Here is a 20763-nt window from a genome sequence, read left to right as displayed (position 1 = left end):
TTGTGCTACTGGATTCGTGATTTCCTGTCAGAAAGGTCAAAATTCGTAGTAATTGCGGGTAGCTGACGGAATTGATGTCTGGCATTCGCCTAGGCTCTGTACTGTTCCTAATCTTTACTGGGTGTAACAGGTATAAGTGCAGATTAAATGAAACAACATGTTTACTGTTACCAATCACTGTTTATTTATCTCCACGGCGCGTTTCAAAGGTTTAAACCTCCATCATCAGGTGGATTTATATTTGTTAGTATGACATTTGCGTGTGTGTTGTGTTATGATTGTTTGGAGGAACTTGTGACGCTGTCTAATGGAAGAAACAAAACACTGTTTCAGAACATGGTTTTAAGTTTCTTTTGACAAAAAATTGTATCTAACATAGGATAGGTGGTCACAGATTCCTATCGCTGTCGTAACACATCACACGTATACTGTAATAATTTGTAAACAACTACCATGTCTGGAAACTATTGGGTGTAAGAATCGTATAGCAGAAGAGAAAATATTATCGCAGAGTACAAAGAATATACATCCTAACAACATTTTTACAGAATAATTTTTTGAAGGCTTTCGAGGTGTTTGTTTTGAGGTGTCGAATAGATGCGTTGGAATAAATACTTCAGGTAGTATATAAATCCGATTTTGACAAGTTAATATAGGTTAAATGTTCAAATGTGTGTGAAATATTATGGGACTTAACTGCTGAGGTCATCAGTCCCTAAGCTTACACACTACTTAACCTAAATTATCCTAAGGACAAACACACACACCCATGCCCAAGGGAGGACTCGAGCCTCCACCGGGATCAGCCGCACAGTCCATGACTGCAGCGCCTAGGACCGCTCGGCTAATCCCGCGCGACTTAAAATAGGTTAAACGTGTTTATGCAAGCAGGTGAAATGTTAAAATAGCTTAAATTTCATTCTTGTTTATACAATCAGGTGAAATGTTACAAACGTAAAGTACAGTAATAATATTGGCTACAGCGGTAAAGGCCGAGCGGTTCTTGGCGCTACAGTCTGGAACCGCGCGACCGCTCTGGTCGCAGGTTCGAATCCTGCCTCGTGCATGGATGTGTGTGATGTCCTTAGATTAGTTAGGTTTAAGTAGTTCTAAGTTCTAGGGGACTGATGACCTCAGAAGTTAAGTCCCATAGTGCTCAGAGCCATTTAAACAATTTACAGCGGAAAAATTACATATAAATAACAGTTCTGATTGGGATTAATAGATAGATATGAAAGGCTGGAAGTAGAGGGAAAGCAAGAGACATCTTTTCTACCAACGCTAGCGTGAGACAAGGTTGCATTCCTCTCCAGTATTGTTCAGTGCATTTAATGAAAACGTTGTAGGGAGGGGGGGGGAGGGGGGGGGTTCTCGAGAACTGGTATGACAGTATCGTTGTAGATGGCAGAAAAATTAGCATCTCAGGTACGCAGATGACGCTAATAATTGTAACAGACGAGCATCAACTGCAAACAATCAGGCGAAAGTTCACCGAACATAACAGAGAATATGGTCTTGAAATCAACGACACAAAGACCAAAGTGATAACTGCAGATCGCCGTAATGACAATAGACCTTACATCACAAGATTTGCTGATGCTGGAGATTGCGAGCCTGAGATACATAGGCGAATTTCGATTGCGACAAGTTCTACAGAAAAACTTCCTTGCATCTGGAAGGACTCATCAGTCACTGCCGAAACAAAGTTCACCCTCTTCCGAACTCTAACCTTCAGTACCGTGAGCTATGCAGCAGAAACTTGGATGAGGAAGAAAGCGAATAGTTGCAGGACTGACGCTCTGCAAATTTCGTGCTATGGAAGATTACTTCGAACACCATGGACAGCACGTCGAACCAATGAATGGACCCCCGAGGTAGCTCTACATCAGAACAAGCCAGCGACTCTTGTCAACCAAAATCAGTTATAATATTGTGGTCACATTGTCAGAAGGCAAGAGGTAATGGGAAGAACAATCATAGAGGAAAAGTCGGGGGTAAAGAAGATCTAAATGACGCACGCTCACCACTGCGGTGGATAGACTAAATTAAGAGTTGGGTTGTTTGGGGGAAGAGACCAAACTGCGAGGTCATCGGTCTCATTGGATTAGGGAAGGATGGGGAAGGAAGTCGGCTGTGCCCTTTCAAAGGAACCATCCTGGTATTTGTCTGGAGCGATTTAGGGAATCACGGAAAACTTAAATCAGGATGGCCGGAAGCGGGATTGAACCGTCGTCCTCCCGAATGCGAGTGCAGTGACTAAATTAAGAGCCTGACCGGAATGGGCTTGGAGCAAGCAAGTTACCCTGCCCAGAACAGAGCTTCGTGGAGGCAGGTCTGTGAGGGGCTGAGATATGATGCCATTCAAAGAGAGAACATCACTGCCTGTTAAAGGCAGAGGTCAGACTTCGAGTCTCAGTCGTGGCACACAGTTTTAACTTGTCGCTATGAACAATTTAATGAGGAAAATTTAACTTATCAAAGTAAAAATTTTCTGAAATTCCCTGAGCTTTAGTACTTATCATGTTTAACTTTAATGAGGCATTAATAGCTGCTGTCTCCTTCTTTTGCAGACCCGTATCAGATGTTCGGGCCTACAAGCAGCCGCCTCGCCAGTTCAGGTAAGCCAATTTAATGTTGTCACAACTATCAGTCCTATCTCTTCGTGCAGATGTAAGGAATGAAAATTTTGCGAAGCGTGCAAGGTGCGTAGGTTAGGTTCCATGACCGAGAAGTGCATGTAATCAGCAAAATATTGTGCCCGTTGGCTTTCACATTTCAAACAGGGCACAGTGTCCAATTTTTAAGCAAGCATCTGCCATGAGACACACTTCCTCCACGTTTTGGGTATTAGAATGAACTTATAGCAGTAGAAGCCAAAGGCCGTACAGGAAGTGACAAACAACATTCACCAGTAATACTGAGCTTTCTGTCAACAGATATTTAGTATTACAAACGCAGGAAATGATTTCTGGAAGAGTCGTGGGTGTTAAGGAACTCATTTTCATGTTACGAGAACGGGCAAAATTTTCGTTACGATAGTGAGCAAACTCAATGGAGTTTATTAAACGCCCTCTACAGAGCTGCGAGGTGACACAATACTTCACAACGGTACCTGGGCTTCACTTTCTCAGGCACGAAGAGATCACAATGCGAATGATTTTGAATCATTACGTTTAAACTATGTATTCGTTTTCTGCATGTGCGCTGCACAAGTTCCTAAACTTTACAAAGATGGTGCAGTGCATCGAGTACACACTGAAAATCATTTACTGGTAGCTGTGCAAAACACGTCTGGTAACCTTCTTGTCTCAGAATTCTGTGATATTTTCATGACCAACGACGTCATTGAATTTGCCAGTTTGTCACTTTTTCCTTGTGAAGATGAAAGTCAGATACACCCCTCTTGGAGAAGGGAGCACGACTGAAGACGTCGGCCGCTACCACAGCTCAAAATATGAAAGCGAGAAAATTGGAACCAAGGGGCAAACGTATGCGAAGAAGGCGCCGTACGTAAGACATAATGTTCAAACACAATAATCCTTACGGATGCATAGCGCATTTTCCTTTCATGTTTCGACAAAAGTTTTTCATTTTTAGCACTCTACGTCGAAGTAATTAGCATAATAAGACGTAAAACTTTTGTAGGGTGTTTAGGAAATGTCGATTTTTTGAGGGGCTCTGAAGAAACTGAGGGACAGAAATACCAGCAAACAGTGGCGAACGTATTCCAGGCACGCCTTTTGGGTAGCAAGTAGATGGGACTAGTAAGAATTTGTGCCCACGTAAAAGATCAATCATTTCTGCTATTTTACACTCCATCATAGCGTCAAACAGTAACGTGACAGGAGGGGAGGGCGCCGGGCCCGCCCCGAGGGGTCGCCGGAAAGCGAGGGTTGCGGAGGGAAAAGTTGGGAAAAAAGTCATTGGCCTGGGCGTCGCTTTGTCGGCCCCCGGCGCGCCGTCCATTAGCTTAGCAACAGCCTCTTTGCCGGTCCCGTGAAGCCATTGTCCTCACCGAAGCCTGACCGGCCGTCCCCTTACTGCGGGGGCGTCTGACTGTGGAGACATCGATGAGTGCGCCCGCCCGCGCTGATGTCGCGGGGGAGGAATCGACGGCAGCTCGCATATCTGCCATGAATCTCGTAGAGGTTCGGAAAGGCGCTGCACCACATCTGTTCTCAAGCCGTTTCGTTGCCCACAAGAGATTCCATAGCAGACAAACTGCCTATTGGCTTCTGTCTCGGGTTCTTCGGCCGACGTTCATCTAATGAACGTCGGCCGAAGAACCCGAGACATAAGCCAATAGGCAGTTTGTCAACAAGTGGCCACGAAAGCCTTAATAATTTTGTATTCCATAGCAGATTTATGACTTACGTCACATAAGGCGTAAACAATAGAAGTTGTTAACTGCTTCCCTTCTCGATTCATCGCGAGTTTTATCTTCGTGTGTTTTGGTCTAAGGTGACCCATAGCGTGCCTCACCTAAGTAGTTAACGAAACAGTGGAAGCGCAGGTAATGTGAAACACTCTCGTCGTACGATGAGAACACCGATCGCTCTTGCGCTAAGACCGTCGTTTCTTAAAGTGTACCGCTAACTTCTGTATTACCTATCTGTCAGTGCGGTTGGCCAAGCTTCAAAGATTTTAAAAAAATCTTTCGCAAAGGTTCGGGTAATTTTTAAATGGCAATTTATTTATGTATCATTAGTCACAAAGAAATGGAGACAGACTCCAGAGGTTGAATGCAGCACGTTATAACTGACAAGAAAATTCCAAACAAAGGTGCCCTAAAATCTTTAACATAAGCTAAAAGAGACAACAAAATATTCTGTTACGTCGACACTGTCAAAATTACACTGGCATTCATTAAAAAAAAGCTGCATCCAGAAGCACCAAACTGATCCAGTGGAAACTGGGTGGGTATTTTACACACAGTCAGCTATGACAATGATTACTTTTGCACAGACGGTTGTGCACTCATGGAATGGGGCCGAGATGTGCCCATCAGTTTTTGTAACAGGGCCCCAAACGGCAGGTCAGCTAGTACGACAGTGGATAGCAACAACAGCAACACGTGAATGTGCATTATACCCAGGCGACATCTTTGACAACAGGTTGTCCAGCTAGATGACGCCCGGAGGGGCCGCATCGTGGGGCTGTAAGAGGCTGGGTGGACCTATCGTCGTATCGCGCATCACGCTGATCCTACAGACACCACCAATGGCTGTTGTTGGTGTAAATAGATACAAGGAAGACATGCATGCATGACATGTAGGATCTGGACGTCTGACACACACACACACATACACACTACAAGGAGAGAGAATTGACGGACTGCCTGCCACGTGCAAACAGATCCAACCGTAATAACAGGGGCTACTGAGTGGGATGTCCCGCCTTCCGTGCAACATCTCATAATTGCTAGTACCACTGGCGAGCTGCTGCATATCGCACGGCTCACCGTTTCGACACCTGCCACTCACAGACTCGCTTGGTAGAGCCTGACACGCCTGGTCCCCCTGGGACTCAGTAGAACGGCAACAGGCCACCTTTAGTGACGAGTCCCGCTTTGGATGCAGGTCCCTGTCTGGAGGCGCAATGGATGCCGGCACGAGGAGCGGTTAGTGGATTCCCATCACACGTCCCGTTATTCTGGTGTTATAGTGTAGGGAGCGATATGCTATGGTGCCCATGCATCATAAGTGTTTCTAACTCGCTCCGCGACAGCCACACGGTGCGTTGAGGAGTTCTTGAAACCGCAGACTCTGAACGTTTGTGAATGTCCATACTTATCCCCTATTGCAGCAGGACAGTTCTCATCCCCATACCACTGCCACCACCCGAGCGTGCTTTCCAGCTGCGGATACTCTCTCATGGTAAACATCGCCCGATCTCTCCCTGATAAAGAATGTGTAGAGTGCCATGGAGGATGCCATCAGGACTCCACCTGCACCCAACAATCTGTGGAAACTGCGGGCTCAGATGCAAGTAGCATGCGATGGGGACTACATCCGAAACAATTCCATGGCGCGATGTCTGGATGCTTGTTTTCAGAACGATGGGGCACGATGCTGCATTAACTCATACGTTTTATTGCCATGTAGCACAATAAATACTGGTCTGTCAGAGCTGAAAGTGTAATCATTTCGTATGTGTACTGTCATCCACACGCCTGCTGACAATGATTGAAATCCGCTTTGTCCCTCTGGGTGCTGCTCTTTTTATGACAACCAGTGTAAGTAAACTAATCAAATGAAACTGTATGGGTACAGAAACCTTTTGCAGTTTCAGACACCTGTGATGTATATATGCAGACATAGTGGCTTCCTTCAGTCCAGAACCACGCGGCTGTTACGGTCGCAGGTGGAATTCTGCCTCGGGCATGGATGTGTGTGATGTACTTAGGTTAGTTAGGTTTAAGTAGTTCTAAGTCGACGGGACTGATGACCTCAGATGTTAAGTCCCATAGTGCTTAGTGCCATTTGAACCACAGTGGCTTCGCACAACTGCATGGACTACCCTAACACGGCTCCCTCCTCAATCCAGATTCCGAGACCAAATGGCATGAGGTGTGAATGGGCATTCGGATTGAGGAGGGAGGTGTGCTGGGGTAGTCCATACCCTTGTGCCAAGCATCTGTGTCAGGATGGCGTAGTGATTAGCACATCTGCTTAGTGAGAAGGAGACTTGGCTTCGAATCCTGGCCTGAATACAAATCCTTGTTCGTCGTTTCAGTCTGCATGTATCTGCCATAGATGTTTGAGACTTGGAAGGGTCCTGGGACCATATAGTTTCATTTGATTATAGCACCTAAGCCTGGATTTCAGGCAGGATTCCCCGTCTCGTTCGATATTGAGGTACTGTTCCAATACACTTGGAGAGCTTCTGTTGTGCTGTCCGAGTATAGGGGGAATGCCAAGTGGGCTGAGGCATGAATGGGAATTTAGATTGAGGAGGTAGGCACGCAAGGGTAGCAAAGCCATTGTGCCAGGGTTGCGTAGCGGTTGGTGTATCTGTATACTGAGCGAGGGGCCCGGGTTGAATCCCAGCCTTGTTACGAACTTTCATTCGTCGCTTCAGTCTGCATATACGAGTACACAGCATAAATAAACTAACTTGAAGGCAGAGAATATGAAAGAATAGTCTGCTTCTTTCACGACAAATAATTCTTTAATATTTTCTATTAACATAGCGTCTGGTTGGAAGCGAAAATGGTATAATTTTCAGAATGAGATTTTCACTCTGCAACGGAGAGTAGGCTGATATGAAACTTTCTGGCAGATTAAAACTGTGTGTCGGACCGAGACTCGAGCTCGGGACCTTTGCCTTTCTCGGACAAGTGCTCTACCAACTGAGCAACCCAAGCATGACTCACGCCCCGTCCTCACAGCTTTACTTCCGCCAGTACCTCGTCTCCTGCCTTCCAAACTTTGCAGAAACTCTCCTACGAACCATGCAGGACTAGCACTCCTGAAAGAAAGGCCCTGAGTTCGAGTCTCGGTCCGGCAAACAGTTTTAATCTGCCAGGAAGTTTCATGATATAATTCTGTTAGAGCACCAAAGCTATGGCACAACTGCACGAAAACATAACTCTGGAACTTCCTTTGCCGACGTCCTGCCATAGACACATGTCAACTTGTACTTAAATGTCATCAATAAGTATTTATTTGTTCAGTGCTTTATTAATAATACGAAGCGTTCTGTATCAGAACTGCGCCAACCCACACTGACTTATGAAGAGTGTTGTAGTGACGGAGACTACGTGGATAAGATTCAGAAGGAGTTATTTAAGTTACAATGCACGACAAGAAACTCGAAGTCTTTCGAAACAGTCCCGAAACGATAAAAGGATTCAGCATAGAAGCACAGAAAAAATAGTTGTACATAGATGGGGCTGACTTTCTGTAATGTAGTTTGTGGTGGCTTATACTTATTTCATTTCATATCGTTTTATTGTACTCACTATATTGTATTGGTCATTTTCCTTTCCCAAAATATTTCGTTATTGTAATTTGAACAATCCTGGATTACAACACAGTGCACCTTAATTTTGTAAGTATCTTCATTTAGGATTCAACATGGTAGATCTACTTGAAATAGCAATAAATTAAAAAATTAAGAAATGGCGAAAAAGGACGAATGAATGGTAAAAATTACAGAGACTTAGGTTATGTGAAATCAGAAGTCCTTGACTTTTACTTACGCGTCAGTTTGTTCATAAATTTACAGTCGAGTAGGTGGCGGCAGTGGACGGCAGCTTTGAGCGCTCGCCGCTGTTGCAGGCTCCGGGCAGATCCAGCTGTGGCAGTTCCTGCTGGAGCTGCTGTCCGACTCGAGCAACGCCAACTGCATCACGTGGGAGGGCACCAACGGCGAGTTCAAGCTCACCGACCCGGACGAGGTGGCGCGCCGCTGGGGCGAGCGCAAGAGCAAGCCCAACATGAACTACGACAAGCTGAGCCGCGCGCTCAGGTCAGCACCCGCTGCGGCGTGCCTTCTTCTTCTTTTTGTTTATTGTCATTGTTGCTGTTGTTGTAGTTGCTCTTGTTTTGTTGTTGTGATTGCCTTCCAAAGACTGGTTTGACCCAGCTCTCCTCGCAACTCTGCCTCGTACAAGTCTTACGTATTTTCATAATTTACATTTCGACCTGCCAAGTATATTCAAGCCTTACACTCTCTCTATAATTTTTACTCCCCACTCTTCCATCCATTACCAAATCAACAACAGGCTGATGCCACGGAATGCCTCCTATCAAAGTATCCTTCCTTACTGGCAAATTGAGCCATAAAGGTAGTTTCTCCCCAGTTCGATGTCGTACCACTTACTGAGTCTATCCGTATAATCATTACTCTTCTTTTTCGCCACATTACAATAACTTCCACATTCCTTCTGTCTCTGGTACTTATCGCTCACTTTTCACTTCTATACAAAAACTTTCAGAAGACTTCCTAACCTTTAAATATATATCACTGCCTATCTTAAGTCGCATACATTCCATGTTACGTTCGTTTTAATTTTATTTATATTTATCTTTTAACCTCTTTTCAAGACACAATCCATTCGATTCACATGATCTTCAAAGTCCTTTGTCGTCTTTAACAGAAATACCGAACCATCAGCAAACTTTACAGTCTTAATTTCTTCCTACAGCACAGGACCCTTAAATCTTCAGCTCTACGGCTTACAGCAACGTGTCTTGCTGTTCTCAATGACACATTAATACCCTGTAATGCAAAAATTAAGGAATGGGTAGGTAAAGTAAACATACCAACCACTCAGTCGAAATAAATGGAAGTGCCGGAGCATGATGCTAGAGGTCTCCAGTCGTGGAAACAAAGTTGGACGTCGCATAGCAAATGGGTTTGGCCTTGCAATATGGGGCAGCTAAGGAAACGGGAAAAGATGGTATGTATCAGTCAGCGAGGAGTTACGGTGCACTATGGTGGTGTACTTCGTTCCAACATGGCCCGGAGACATCATTTGGATGCCTCCCCACGGAAAGAGACATCGGGAAAATAGACGAAGAACTACTGTTTCACTTGTGTGGGAAGCATTGACGACCGCGGGCACTCTTGCCCGAAGGAGAAGAGGTTGTGGACCACGGTCAACTACAAGAGCAGATGACCGCTTCACGGCACAGCGGACAAGAAGAGATCCACATTAAACAACAGGTGCAATTGCAACCACATTTAACAGGGCTGCAGAGCACGCAATCTCGCTCGCCAAAGTGACACGACGACTGGATGGGGGTGGTCTCTTCGCCTAACGATCAGCACTCTGTTCCGTTGACAACAGAACATCAGCGGTAGCGTCTGTGGTGCTACCAAGAGCGTAGCGACTGGACTAACGAGGAGTGGCGTTGTGTACTCTTCTCGGATGAGAGCAGATTCAGTCTGACTAGTCATTCTGGGTGCATCCTCATATGGTGATAGGTGGGAACACGAAATGCAAACATGATTGTTTTGGTGGTCGGGTGTTACGGTGTGGGGATGCATAATGTTACATGGATGCACTGATCTGCAAAACTTTGAACACCGTACACGTTGTGGTCAATGTTATTATGACACTGTGCTCTTTCCACATGGGCGTTTTCCAGAGGTCCATTCGGTATTTTCATTTTTGTGGATGACAGTGAGCGGCCACATCGAACAGCGCAGGTGGAGAAGTTCTTGTAGCGACACGATATTAGGCGAATGGAATGGCCTGCCCGTCTCCCCGACTTAAATCCCACGCCACGCGTATGGGATGAGGTGAAGAGACGTATTACAGAATATCGACACGCAGCAACAGCGATAAAGCAGTTGTCAACCGAGCTGGTGGAAGAATGGAACGCCCAGTCACAAGAACTCCTTACCAACCTTTGGGCCAACAAGGGAGCAATTGCAAAGTATCGTTGCTATCCGTGGTGCTCTGTTAAGAACTGTGTTCCACCTTTTTCAATATCCAGTGGATCATTAAAAATAGCGGTGACTTCACCGTAATTACGATCTTTGAATAAGTCTGACATTTCTGTTGCTTCCCGTATGAATTTCCACCCTGCAGCGGAGTGGGTGTTGATTATAGGCACTACCGGAAGTATTGCTGTGAGGACCGGTCGCTAGTCGTGTTTGGATATCTCAGACGGTAGAGCACTTTCCCGCGGGTGGTAGAGTTCCCAGGTTTTAGTCCCGGTTTTAATCTGACAAGCAGTTTCAAATCAGCACACACCTCGCTGAGGTGTGAAAATTAATCGTGCACAGCGTCGTAAGTTTATAAGCTATTTACCTTCTAATGAAAGCTTCATATTTTCGTCTTGCATGTAAGGATGTGTACATGACAACTACCGAAATGCCTAGAGAACACCAAATGCGCACAGTGAAGCGCTATGGTTGCCATCTAGTATGAGGGTGTGCAGAACAGGAACGTGAATCTGTAGCTCTCTGCAGAGAAGCAGAGGACGCAGCGAAGAGCAGCCGGCATTGGTATGCGGTGTGGCGGCAGGGTGCGCTGATCCAGACCGAGAAGGGCCCTGGGGGCTCCACTTGTTGCTGCGGCACATGCGAGGACGTTGCGCTTCTGACCAATGCTGCAAGCGACTAACTACCTTGTCACATCATCACTTTGCCCACGATACACTGCTGGCTATTAAAATTGCGACGCCAGGAAGTATTGCAGATAGCGAAATATCACCTATTGTGAATAAACAGTATAGTAGGAAGAGTAGCGAAATATCACCTATTGTGAATAAACAGTATACTAGGAAGAGTACATGATTAAGTTTGCAGTTGTTTTGGAGGTACACATGGTGCGAAATTTGGTACTCAGAGCTGCTGACTCTGCCAGCAACCATAGTTCTGCCCCGGTTGGGCATCGAACTGAGCTTGGATGACAGATACGGGTGCATCATTCCATGCTGCTTGAACTTTATAACAGAGTTTACCAACCATAGTGGCTGCTGAGTGATGGTGTGCCAGCCTCTGGGTAACCCATAGTCAGATGCTTTCATTGGATGAGAGAGGTCGAGAATGAGTCCAACACCCTCTATACCTAGATAGATCAGGACAAGACAGGTAATATGAAATCCTGCTTAATCTTCTTGCAAGATAACTTCGAGGACACCTCGAAGAGCACAACAGCCAGCTCTAATACGCCAGAAATACAATGACTGTGGCCCTAGTTACTGGCTACGAGAACCGCATACCATCATTCCAGTTGATGGTCGAGTATGACTATGGTGAATACAATCTAGAAACATTCCTTGTCATTGGAGCGTCCACAGATGGGTCCCTCCATCGTGATGCTTCTCGCCGAACCAGGACTTGTCTGAAATGGCGACGTGCTACTACTCAACAATGGTCCCCGTCCTGACAGTTCATGATACTCTGGACATTGTCGCACCGCTTATGTGCATATTTGTTTTGCTGCAAACAAACCAATTTTCTCAATTCAAGCTACGATCCGACATGATCAAGCGAACGTACGAGTGTTATAAGGAAAGTAAGGTCCGATGACCGGTCGTTGTGGCTGAGCAGTTCTAGGCGCTTCAGTCTGGAACCGCGCGACCGCTACGGTAGCAGGTTCTAAACCTGCCTCGGGCATGGATGTGTGTGCTGACCTTAGGTTAGTTACGTTTGAGTAGTTCTAAGTTCTAGGGTTCTGATGACCTCAGATGTTAAGTCCCATAGTGCTCAGAGCCATTTGAACCAAGGTACGATCGGGCGCGAAATGGAAACCACACTGAAAATCCAATGAAACTTCGCATAGATTGTTTGGGTGGTGCACCCGTTGATAACGTGACGTTCCTAATTTCAATTTTAAGTGCACAATGAGCACTTGAAGATGCCTAGAAAATAATGTCTCCCACCAAGTATGATGGCATTGTGAGAGATTTTTCCTGATGCCGTGCAGCCCACATAACATAACTGTTATGCCTTTCCTTCTTCATGACAATTCACGGACGCGCTGTACAAGGCCAGTGAAGATGCTTCTGCAGCGTTTTCGATGGCAAATGTTTGATCACCCACAATACAGCCCGTAATTGGCTCCGCCTGAGTTTCATCTTTGCCTGCGTGAACCGCTGACTATGAAGACAACATTTTGGCACAGACAACGCGCTACAGACAGCACAGGCGGCTGCCTTCTTTGACAAGGGTACTGAGAAGTTGGTACATTGCTGTTACAAAGGTCTAAGTCGAAGCGGCGACTATGTAGGGAAGTAGCTGGAAGGTGTAACTAACTGTTGCAAATAAAACATTCTTCTTTTTCACAGTGGTTTCCATTTAGCGACCGATCGTACCTTACTTTGCGAACAGTCCTCATATGTCTGTCATCGCGGGCGCTAGTCGCATGGGGGAGTTAAAATCCTGCAACGCGTTGAGTACGGTGTTCCTGTTACATTTCTAAAACCAATGGAGTAGTAATACCGCGGAGCGATTAACTGTATTCTCGACAGGCCACGATCTCACCGTCGTGGAATGTCAACAACTGTTGGTAGTCGTTTCTCCACCTTACACGAGGTTTTCTTACAAACAAGATTCAAACACGATTTATGAATGAGAGAACCGCACAATAATCTTTCCGTATGTCCAGAATGTAGGTTGAATTACTTATAAGTGGGTTGCACTGAAATGATAATCGTTTTCATATCCAAGCGGAAAGCTTAGCCGGCTCCTAAAGAGGCATAAAAGCGATTCAGGCTTTAGGCTTCCAGCAAAAGGTTCACAGCTCATGATGTCGATGAAAGATCATGTAGACCACAGACGACAAGAATATACAAAATACGGTATGGTTGTGGCCTGCTTTATGATGGACAGACTGTGCTGACTATTGAACGGCGCCGTATGGATGAAGAGAGGTGTCTCCGCCTACGGTATCTTGAGGAATCAGCGGAAGCAGGACATGCTCGCCTAATTGCGTTCGACGAAATATCTGTTGTTAAACGGAAAAAGCTTTGACGGGTAGCGTTATCATATAAGCGATCGGTACAAAAATTTCTGGCGAGACCTCCAATAAAGACGGCGGCCTGCACTTGCACACAGCTTCGGCCACGGCCATCGAAAGGATGCAGCGGACGGAGCCGTCCTGCCACCAAAACATTACATGTGGCGCTGGCCTTGACAGCATGTGAAGTCACAGGGTGTATCGCGGCTATACAGGGTGAACGTTAACAAAACCGACAAACTGCACATACATATTCCTGACTGGAGAATGACGAAAAAAAAGTCCTATTAACATGGGTCGGGAAATGCACGGTGTGCGTGCAAGGACAACAAATCGTCCCGGAACACAGTACAGAGCTGCATCCCGTCCACGTCACAACAGGCGTTCAAAGTGGCCTCGATAGGATGCAATGTACGTGCTCACACCTCCCATCATGGACTGCCGCACTTTCGCCCGTTTCGGCATCTCTCTGAATAGCGTCACAGCTACTGTGAACACGTTGCTGAAGGGTCTGGATATCAGGAAATGGTTCAACATACACAACGTTTTCTATGTGCCACAGAGGTAAAAATCCAAAGAGCTTGAGTCCGGTGATCTAGCAAGCCATGCTACAGGATCTATCCAATGTCTGGGGAAGATGATGTCAAGTGGTTGGCGAACTGTAATGCGGAAGCGGGCTGGTCCTCTGTCATGAAGAAACAACGTAACCTGTCGTATTGCCAAAGGCACACTCTCAAGCCGCCCAGGCAGTGCATTCCACAGGAAGCCCAGGACCCTCCTTCGAGACGTTGTGGACTAATGACCGGTGCAAGTATGTAATCGCCAAGAATCCCTGCCCACACATGGATGCTGAACCGATGCTGATGAGAGGCCTCAAGCATTTCCCGAGGTTTTTCTAGAGCCCATATATAACGATTATGCAGATGGATGGTGCCAGTTCTGGTAAAGGTTGCTTCGTCTCTCAAGAGGACTTATGTTCGCTTTGTATTAGGACTTCAGCTACAGCCACAAAACATTTGACAATGGCCGAGGAATACCCAACCGAAAGATTTTGTTAAACCACTTGAATTGGCTGCAAGCTCCAGAGCCGGCCTCGGTGGTTTAGCGGTTCTAGGCGCTCAGTCCGGAACCGCACGACTGCTACGGTCGCAGGTTCGAATCCTGCCTCGGGCATGGATGTGTGTGATGTCCTTAGGTTAGTTAGGTTTAAGTAGTTCTAAGTTCTAGGGGACTGATGACCACAGATGTTAAGTCCCATAGTGCTCAGAGCCATTTGAACCATTTTGCAAGCTCCAGAGAATTTTCTCCACGTTATGTAAAACTCAGCTGTCATTGAAAATTAAATAGGTTATCATTTTAAAATTCCTGACCTGCTGTACTGTCACACCAAAGCCTAAAGGTTCCTAAAGACCTTACTCCAAACAATTTCTTGCGTGTCCAAGCATACTGCCTCTGTTACCGCAGAATGAACGACACCATTGCCTTTATAGTCATAGGTAAGTAATTATAACAAACAACGGGAAGATATTGCTTTACCTATGTCTTGAGTTCGTAGCACTAGTCACTAATAGTACTACTGGCTGTTTGAGTCTCACCGTTTTTCTCAGTCGGGAGTGCAAAGACGTCGTCGTCATCATTAGCGCGTTAATTTAGTGGAAGTTTATGTCTACAGCTCTTAATTTATATTTGAAACAGGCCACTGACGTGCAGTATGATGTACGTAATACTGCATCTTGCTGCAAAATACGTATTCCACTATGGCGCAGTAAACACTAAAAGCTTATTGATTTGTATGGAAATCCGAAGTTCAGATTAGACATTTTAAATAATCCTTTCAAAACTGAGTTGGTCCTTTTATCCACTGAATACGCATAAGGCACCTGAAAGAAAGAAAGTTTCCATAATGACCAAAGCAGAGCCATTCATTAAAAATTCTAAAAGTTCTCGTTACCGATCTCATTAATGTAATGACCATTAGAGTGAAAGTCTTTTCCTCACAATTTCCTGCCTCATTACCCCCAAATTTTGATTGGAATGAGGTTAACCCATCACCTTCATTACTGAGTGTCTTCATTAAATGAAAGAATATATGATACAATGCACACATATGAATAAGAAAAATATTTTGCTTATTTTCTGAATTTCGTGCAGTTGCTTTCACTACTATTTAGTGGATGCTAGGGTACCTATGGCCGACCGAGTTCTTTCATCATTACCGTTGTTTTGTGACTCGTTATACTTGCGCCCTGAGGGACTGTTTTCTGTGGGCGATGAGTTTGTCAGAACGAGCGACTGAGAGAGACGCCCATGAGGCAGCTCGATTTTTGCAGTTATTATTGACAAGCTACCTGGAAATTACTCGTAGCTGTTACTTCAGTGCATCGGTTCAACTCTTAGAATTTCAACACAGGAAGAACTGTAATACATCCTTCTAAGCGATGACGATGATGATGTTTGGTTTGTGGGATGCTCAACTGTGAGGTCATCAGCACCTGTACGAAGTCACAATTTTTACACATTCCTATTTTTTTCACAGTCCAATCTAGCCACTGTCACGAGTGATGATGATGATGATAATGATGATGATGACGGTGATGATGAGGACAGCACAAACACCCAGTCCCTAGAGAATATCCTCAACCCGGCTGGGAATCGAATCCTTGACCCTATGATCCAGAGGCAGCAACGCTAGCCACTAGACCATGGGCTGTGGACACATTTTTCTAAGCATTCTATGACATTGTTGCTTGCCAATAAAATATATTCAAGATGTATGTTAGGTTTCAAATAACATGTCTGTTGTTTAAGGAATTCTCATTGTCTCTAGGAAAGAGGTACCTTCTTTTCCTCATTTCCTACATTCTTAAACGCTGACACATGTGGATAATATTTTTTTCTATGCCACAACGTTTTCTTTATACTGACTGTGTTCCACTTACTGTAATCTGTAAATCACTATACTGAACAGGCAACTATGGGATTAAACTTCACTTTACATGACATGCTTTGGATGACTGAGCCTCCATAACCATCGATTTAGTATGTCTACAAACCTTCAGTGAAACTTTCTCACGTATGTGGCGTAACTAACTTCAAGGCTGAATGATGTTGCTATAACATTTGCAGTAGCAAGTTCCGACTTAAAATAAAATGGGACTTAAAATACACTACATTATTTCGAACTTGTTGCTGTAATCTGTCATATATATGAAGCAGAGTATATATGTGTATGTCCAGGATCTCCTCCAAAACCCCTGGGTCGATATCAACAAGGAAAGATCAGGCCACATGCATATCAGAATTGTGGAGGTTATAACCTCCTAGCTCCAGTAAGGAGGAAGATATGGGCGAAAATGTGTTTCTATTTTCGTGGGCATATAGGCTGCCCTGCATGACAGACATGCTGTGTGGGAACTGTATTGGCCTATCAAATCAATGTGGTTTGCATGGCAGCCTACATATCAGTGACAAGAAATGGTATCCTGGGTACTGACATGTAGGCTGCCTCCATGATACACATGTTTTGTTGGAGTAATTTCAGCCTGCTTTATCTTTCTGCATTGTATAGCAGTCAGTATGTCAGGGGAAAATAAGTAATTTTTTCAAGTCCCTGGTGTTTAGCCTGCCTTGCATGGTAGGCATGTTGTGGGAGTAGTGTCAGCCTGCTTTACTGAACTGTATTGCAGAGACTACACATACCAACGAGCTTAGCTGGAGACAGATTGAGATGGACAGAAGAGGGGATGAACAGAGCGAGGGGGAGGAGGAAATGGACAGAGAGGGGGGAGGAGGGAGAGACGCATGGGACAGGTGGAAAGTGTATAGAGGTAGTGAGCAGTTGGAAAAGGAAGAGGAGGAGACAGAGATGGAAAGGTAGAGGAGGAGGCGAATAGTCAGAGGGAGGGGAGGAGGAAATGGATAAAGAGAACGGGAGGAGGAGATGAAGAGACAGAGAGGATGTGGAGAAGAAGATACACAGGTAGCAGTGGGAGGATGAGATGGACAGACACAGGAGGAAAGGAAGGAGGAGATGAACATCGAGAAGGGGCCAGAGGGAGGTGTGTTCAGCCGCATATGCTGGCAAAGGAGGCCTTAGAACTTGAATGCACCTCGTAGTTGTAATATAATGTTTAAGTTGACTAACGTACTTCACAAAATCAAAGATGATCTTTTTCGTGTGCTAACTTCTCCAAACTACATGATATTACTGTGTGCCGGACTGGGATATGAATCCAGAACCTTGCCTATCACAGGCAATGTTCTTACCGACTGAGCTGTCCAAGCGGGACTCACGATCAGTTGTTATAGCTTCACTTCTACCAGTTTCCGAAAAGTCAAGTTTCAGGGATCGTGTACCAGTCCATCACACAGTTTTAATCTGGTAGGTAGCTTTGGAGCAACGTAGGTTCCGCTGCAGGGGGGAAGATTAATTCCACGTCATAGTACACCCTTACGTTAGTGGGGTAGTCTTCATTTGTACTGGCAGTCAAACACAGACTCAATCCACTGAGCAGAATAATACCAGTAGCACAACATTATAATAGTCGTGAACGCCTTTTATTGACTGTTTTTCACTGAAATGTGACAATGTCATTGGTGCGGTTTCAGTATCGTGCCTAGTGCATATACTCGATAGTGAAAAGAGGTAGCAGAGAGATCGAGATTGTCAGTTTTCCTACATCAGTTAAGACGGTACGTAAACTGCTGAAAAAACGTTTATGAACTGCATAGTTTATGTGTGTGTGCATTTTTTAAAATCGGAAACCTCTTACACAACACTCGCTTGATCACAGAAAATCGCTACGTTCAGCGACATGTGTAGTCGAACTGGAACTGAATCCGCATTCTCAGTGCATTTTAATGGAGCACTTTTGTCTCCAACCGTCGACGGCACAATGGAGCTTGGTACACCGTTCTGTCTGTCAACATACGTCATAGGGTCACTCCAGGCACAGACTGCGTCACAAGGCAGTTCCAACATGGGAAGTTGGCCGTCGCCGAATTGGCACACACCAGAGCAACGACATTTGAACATTCAGTAGATGTTGTTCGATATAAAACTCTGAAGAATAGCTTGGTAGTGGTCGCCTGAGGTTTACAAAACTAGTTGATGGCTGCTGCCTATAATTACGGCTGATAGACACCCCGAGAAGAATTCAACAGTACTGCACTCTGCCTTTTTGAGGCAACTGGGGGAGGGGGGGGGGGGCTGTGTCGAATCAGACGGTACGAAATCGTCTTTAACATGATACGCTTGGGTTCCAGTCGCTTGTTACGAACAAGAGTACAAATCCCCCAGCACAAAGGACGCGAACAAGTCAGGTAAAGGAAACTGTAAAAATGAACCTGGATCACTGACATCGCAATATTTGCAATATTTGTCTGACATCTGACGATCGTTGTAGAAGAGTGTAGAGGCGCAACGTACCTCTTAGACATGAAGCTGCGTGGTTTCTGTAGTAAGTTGAGTCAGTCAAGATTTGTGTCCGATTCTCCTCAACGCTATCGAGGGTAATTTGATGGCCGTGCAGTTCCGGGACTTGATCCTCCAACATACTGTCCAGCCCTGCAGTCCACATTTTGACTACGAGTTCGTCTTTCAAGACGATACTGCACAAATACACAGCGTCCAGCTCGTGAACACCTGTCTCCAGTAGGCATAAATCAATGGAGTGGAACATACAACGGGCTGATCACTTTCCGGACCAAGTGGAACTCTGAGTGCGTCGTCGCACGAGCTCCTGTCAGATACTGGATGTCCTGAGGAGAGTCATCGTCGACAACAATGAACGTAGCATACTGCACGGCACCGGCTGGAGAAACACGTTGCGGAATGTTACCAAGTCCTAGATTTTGGTTTCACATACGCACACTTTCGAACAGAATGCCCTCGTTTTGGTTATTGCTTTGTTTTTATTTCACAGTAAATTCTGTTCGTTCATTCCTTGCTATCCTGTGCATTTAATGTGTCATATATTCGCAGGAATGTAGGTGATGCAAAACGGTTTTTAGCGATTTGTTTAGACTGAGAAACAAAGCAGCCCAAGTGGTTAATTAATGAGGCGTTTGACTCATAAACACGAGGGGTATTTAATAAGTAATGCAACACAATTTTTTCTGAAAGCAAGTTGGTTTCATTCATGATCCCAAAACACCGTATTATTCCTTACTCTTTGGTTACAAGACCCTATATTTCAACGTCATCTCCGATCAAAGCGACGGTCTTACGCTACGTTACTGGGAGGGATCCTTGCATCACTCTACTGGCCGACTTCGGATCCAACGTCTTGCTGCATCAATAACCTAACCATCATCCACGGGCTGCTTTCCGCAGAGCACATGCTTCACTGGCTCAAACAGATGGAAGTCGGAAGATGCGAGGTCCCTCCTGTAGAGGTGGTTGAACAGTCCAATGAAGTGTCGTGAGCTCTGCTTGGGTGTGCAGAGTTGTGTGATATCTTGCGTTGTCATAGAGAAGGAGAACTTCTTTTGTATTTTTGTGGCGACGAACAAGCTGAAGTCGTTTCTTCAATATCCCGAGGGTACCACAATACACTTCAGAATTGATCGTCGCACTATGAGGGAGATCATCGAACAGAACAACCCTTCCCGACTCTCAGAAGACCATCGCCATGACTTTATCGGTTGAGTGTGTGGCTTTGAACTTTTTCTTCGGAGGAGAGGTGGTATGGTGCCACCTCCAAGGATTGCCGTTTTGTTCCCTGTTCGAAGTGATGAACAAATTTTTCATAGCACGTGACGATGTTCGACAAAAAATTGACACGATCAGCCTCTAAACGCGCAAGCAACTCCTCACGATGGTCCTTCATTGCTTTTATGGTCTTGTGTTAGGCGGCGAGAAACCCAACGGGCAAACACCTCTGAGTACGCTAACTGGAGGACGAATGTGTCAGCACTACCAACAGAAACGTGCAGCTGAGCAGTGAGGTGTTAGATTGTGATGCATCTACCACCTCGAATGAGAGTGTCCACACGTTCCAGCATCCCAGGAGTAGGAGCCGTGCGTGGCTGGCCGGCACGTGGGAGATCGGACAGGATTGCGCTACCCTGTTGCGACGTTGACAGGTGCTTTTCCCAACGACTCACCGTGCTTTTGTTCACTGCCAGGTCTCCATACACACTCTGCAAGCACCTAGGAATATTTGAGATGCTCTGGTTTTCCGCCTAAAGAAACTCAATGACAGCTCTGTGCTTGGGACACTCCTCCGTTACAGACACCATTTTGAGCGGTACGCTTAGCTCCGCTTCGAAACTTCATGAAACTTCATGAAACTGTAGGGGCTGAAGGTGTTCCACAACAAATTCTCAATTTTTTGAACCGA

General features: G+C 45.4%; 1 protein-coding gene across 1 annotated transcript in view; it reads left to right on the top strand.

Annotated features, from left to right (window-relative positions):
• LOC124546270 (transcriptional regulator ERG homolog) overlaps positions 1 to 20763 on the top strand; it is a 290203-nt gene that overhangs the window by 196191 nt on the left and 73249 nt on the right. The window contains exons 4-5 of the mRNA XM_047125024.1: positions 2571 to 2618; positions 8283 to 8472. Coding sequence (XP_046980980.1) covers positions 2571 to 2618; positions 8283 to 8472 — 238 coding nt within the window. The remainder of the gene's footprint in view (positions 1 to 2570; positions 2619 to 8282; positions 8473 to 20763) is intronic.

The sequence above is a fragment of the Schistocerca americana genome, chromosome 1 (genome assembly GCF_021461395.2).
Source record: "Schistocerca americana isolate TAMUIC-IGC-003095 chromosome 1, iqSchAmer2.1, whole genome shotgun sequence".
Classification (NCBI taxonomy): Eukaryota; Metazoa; Arthropoda; class Insecta; order Orthoptera; family Acrididae; genus Schistocerca; species Schistocerca americana.
The sequence above is the reverse complement of the archived record's forward strand: the minus strand, read 5'-3'. Positions and strand labels throughout refer to the sequence as shown.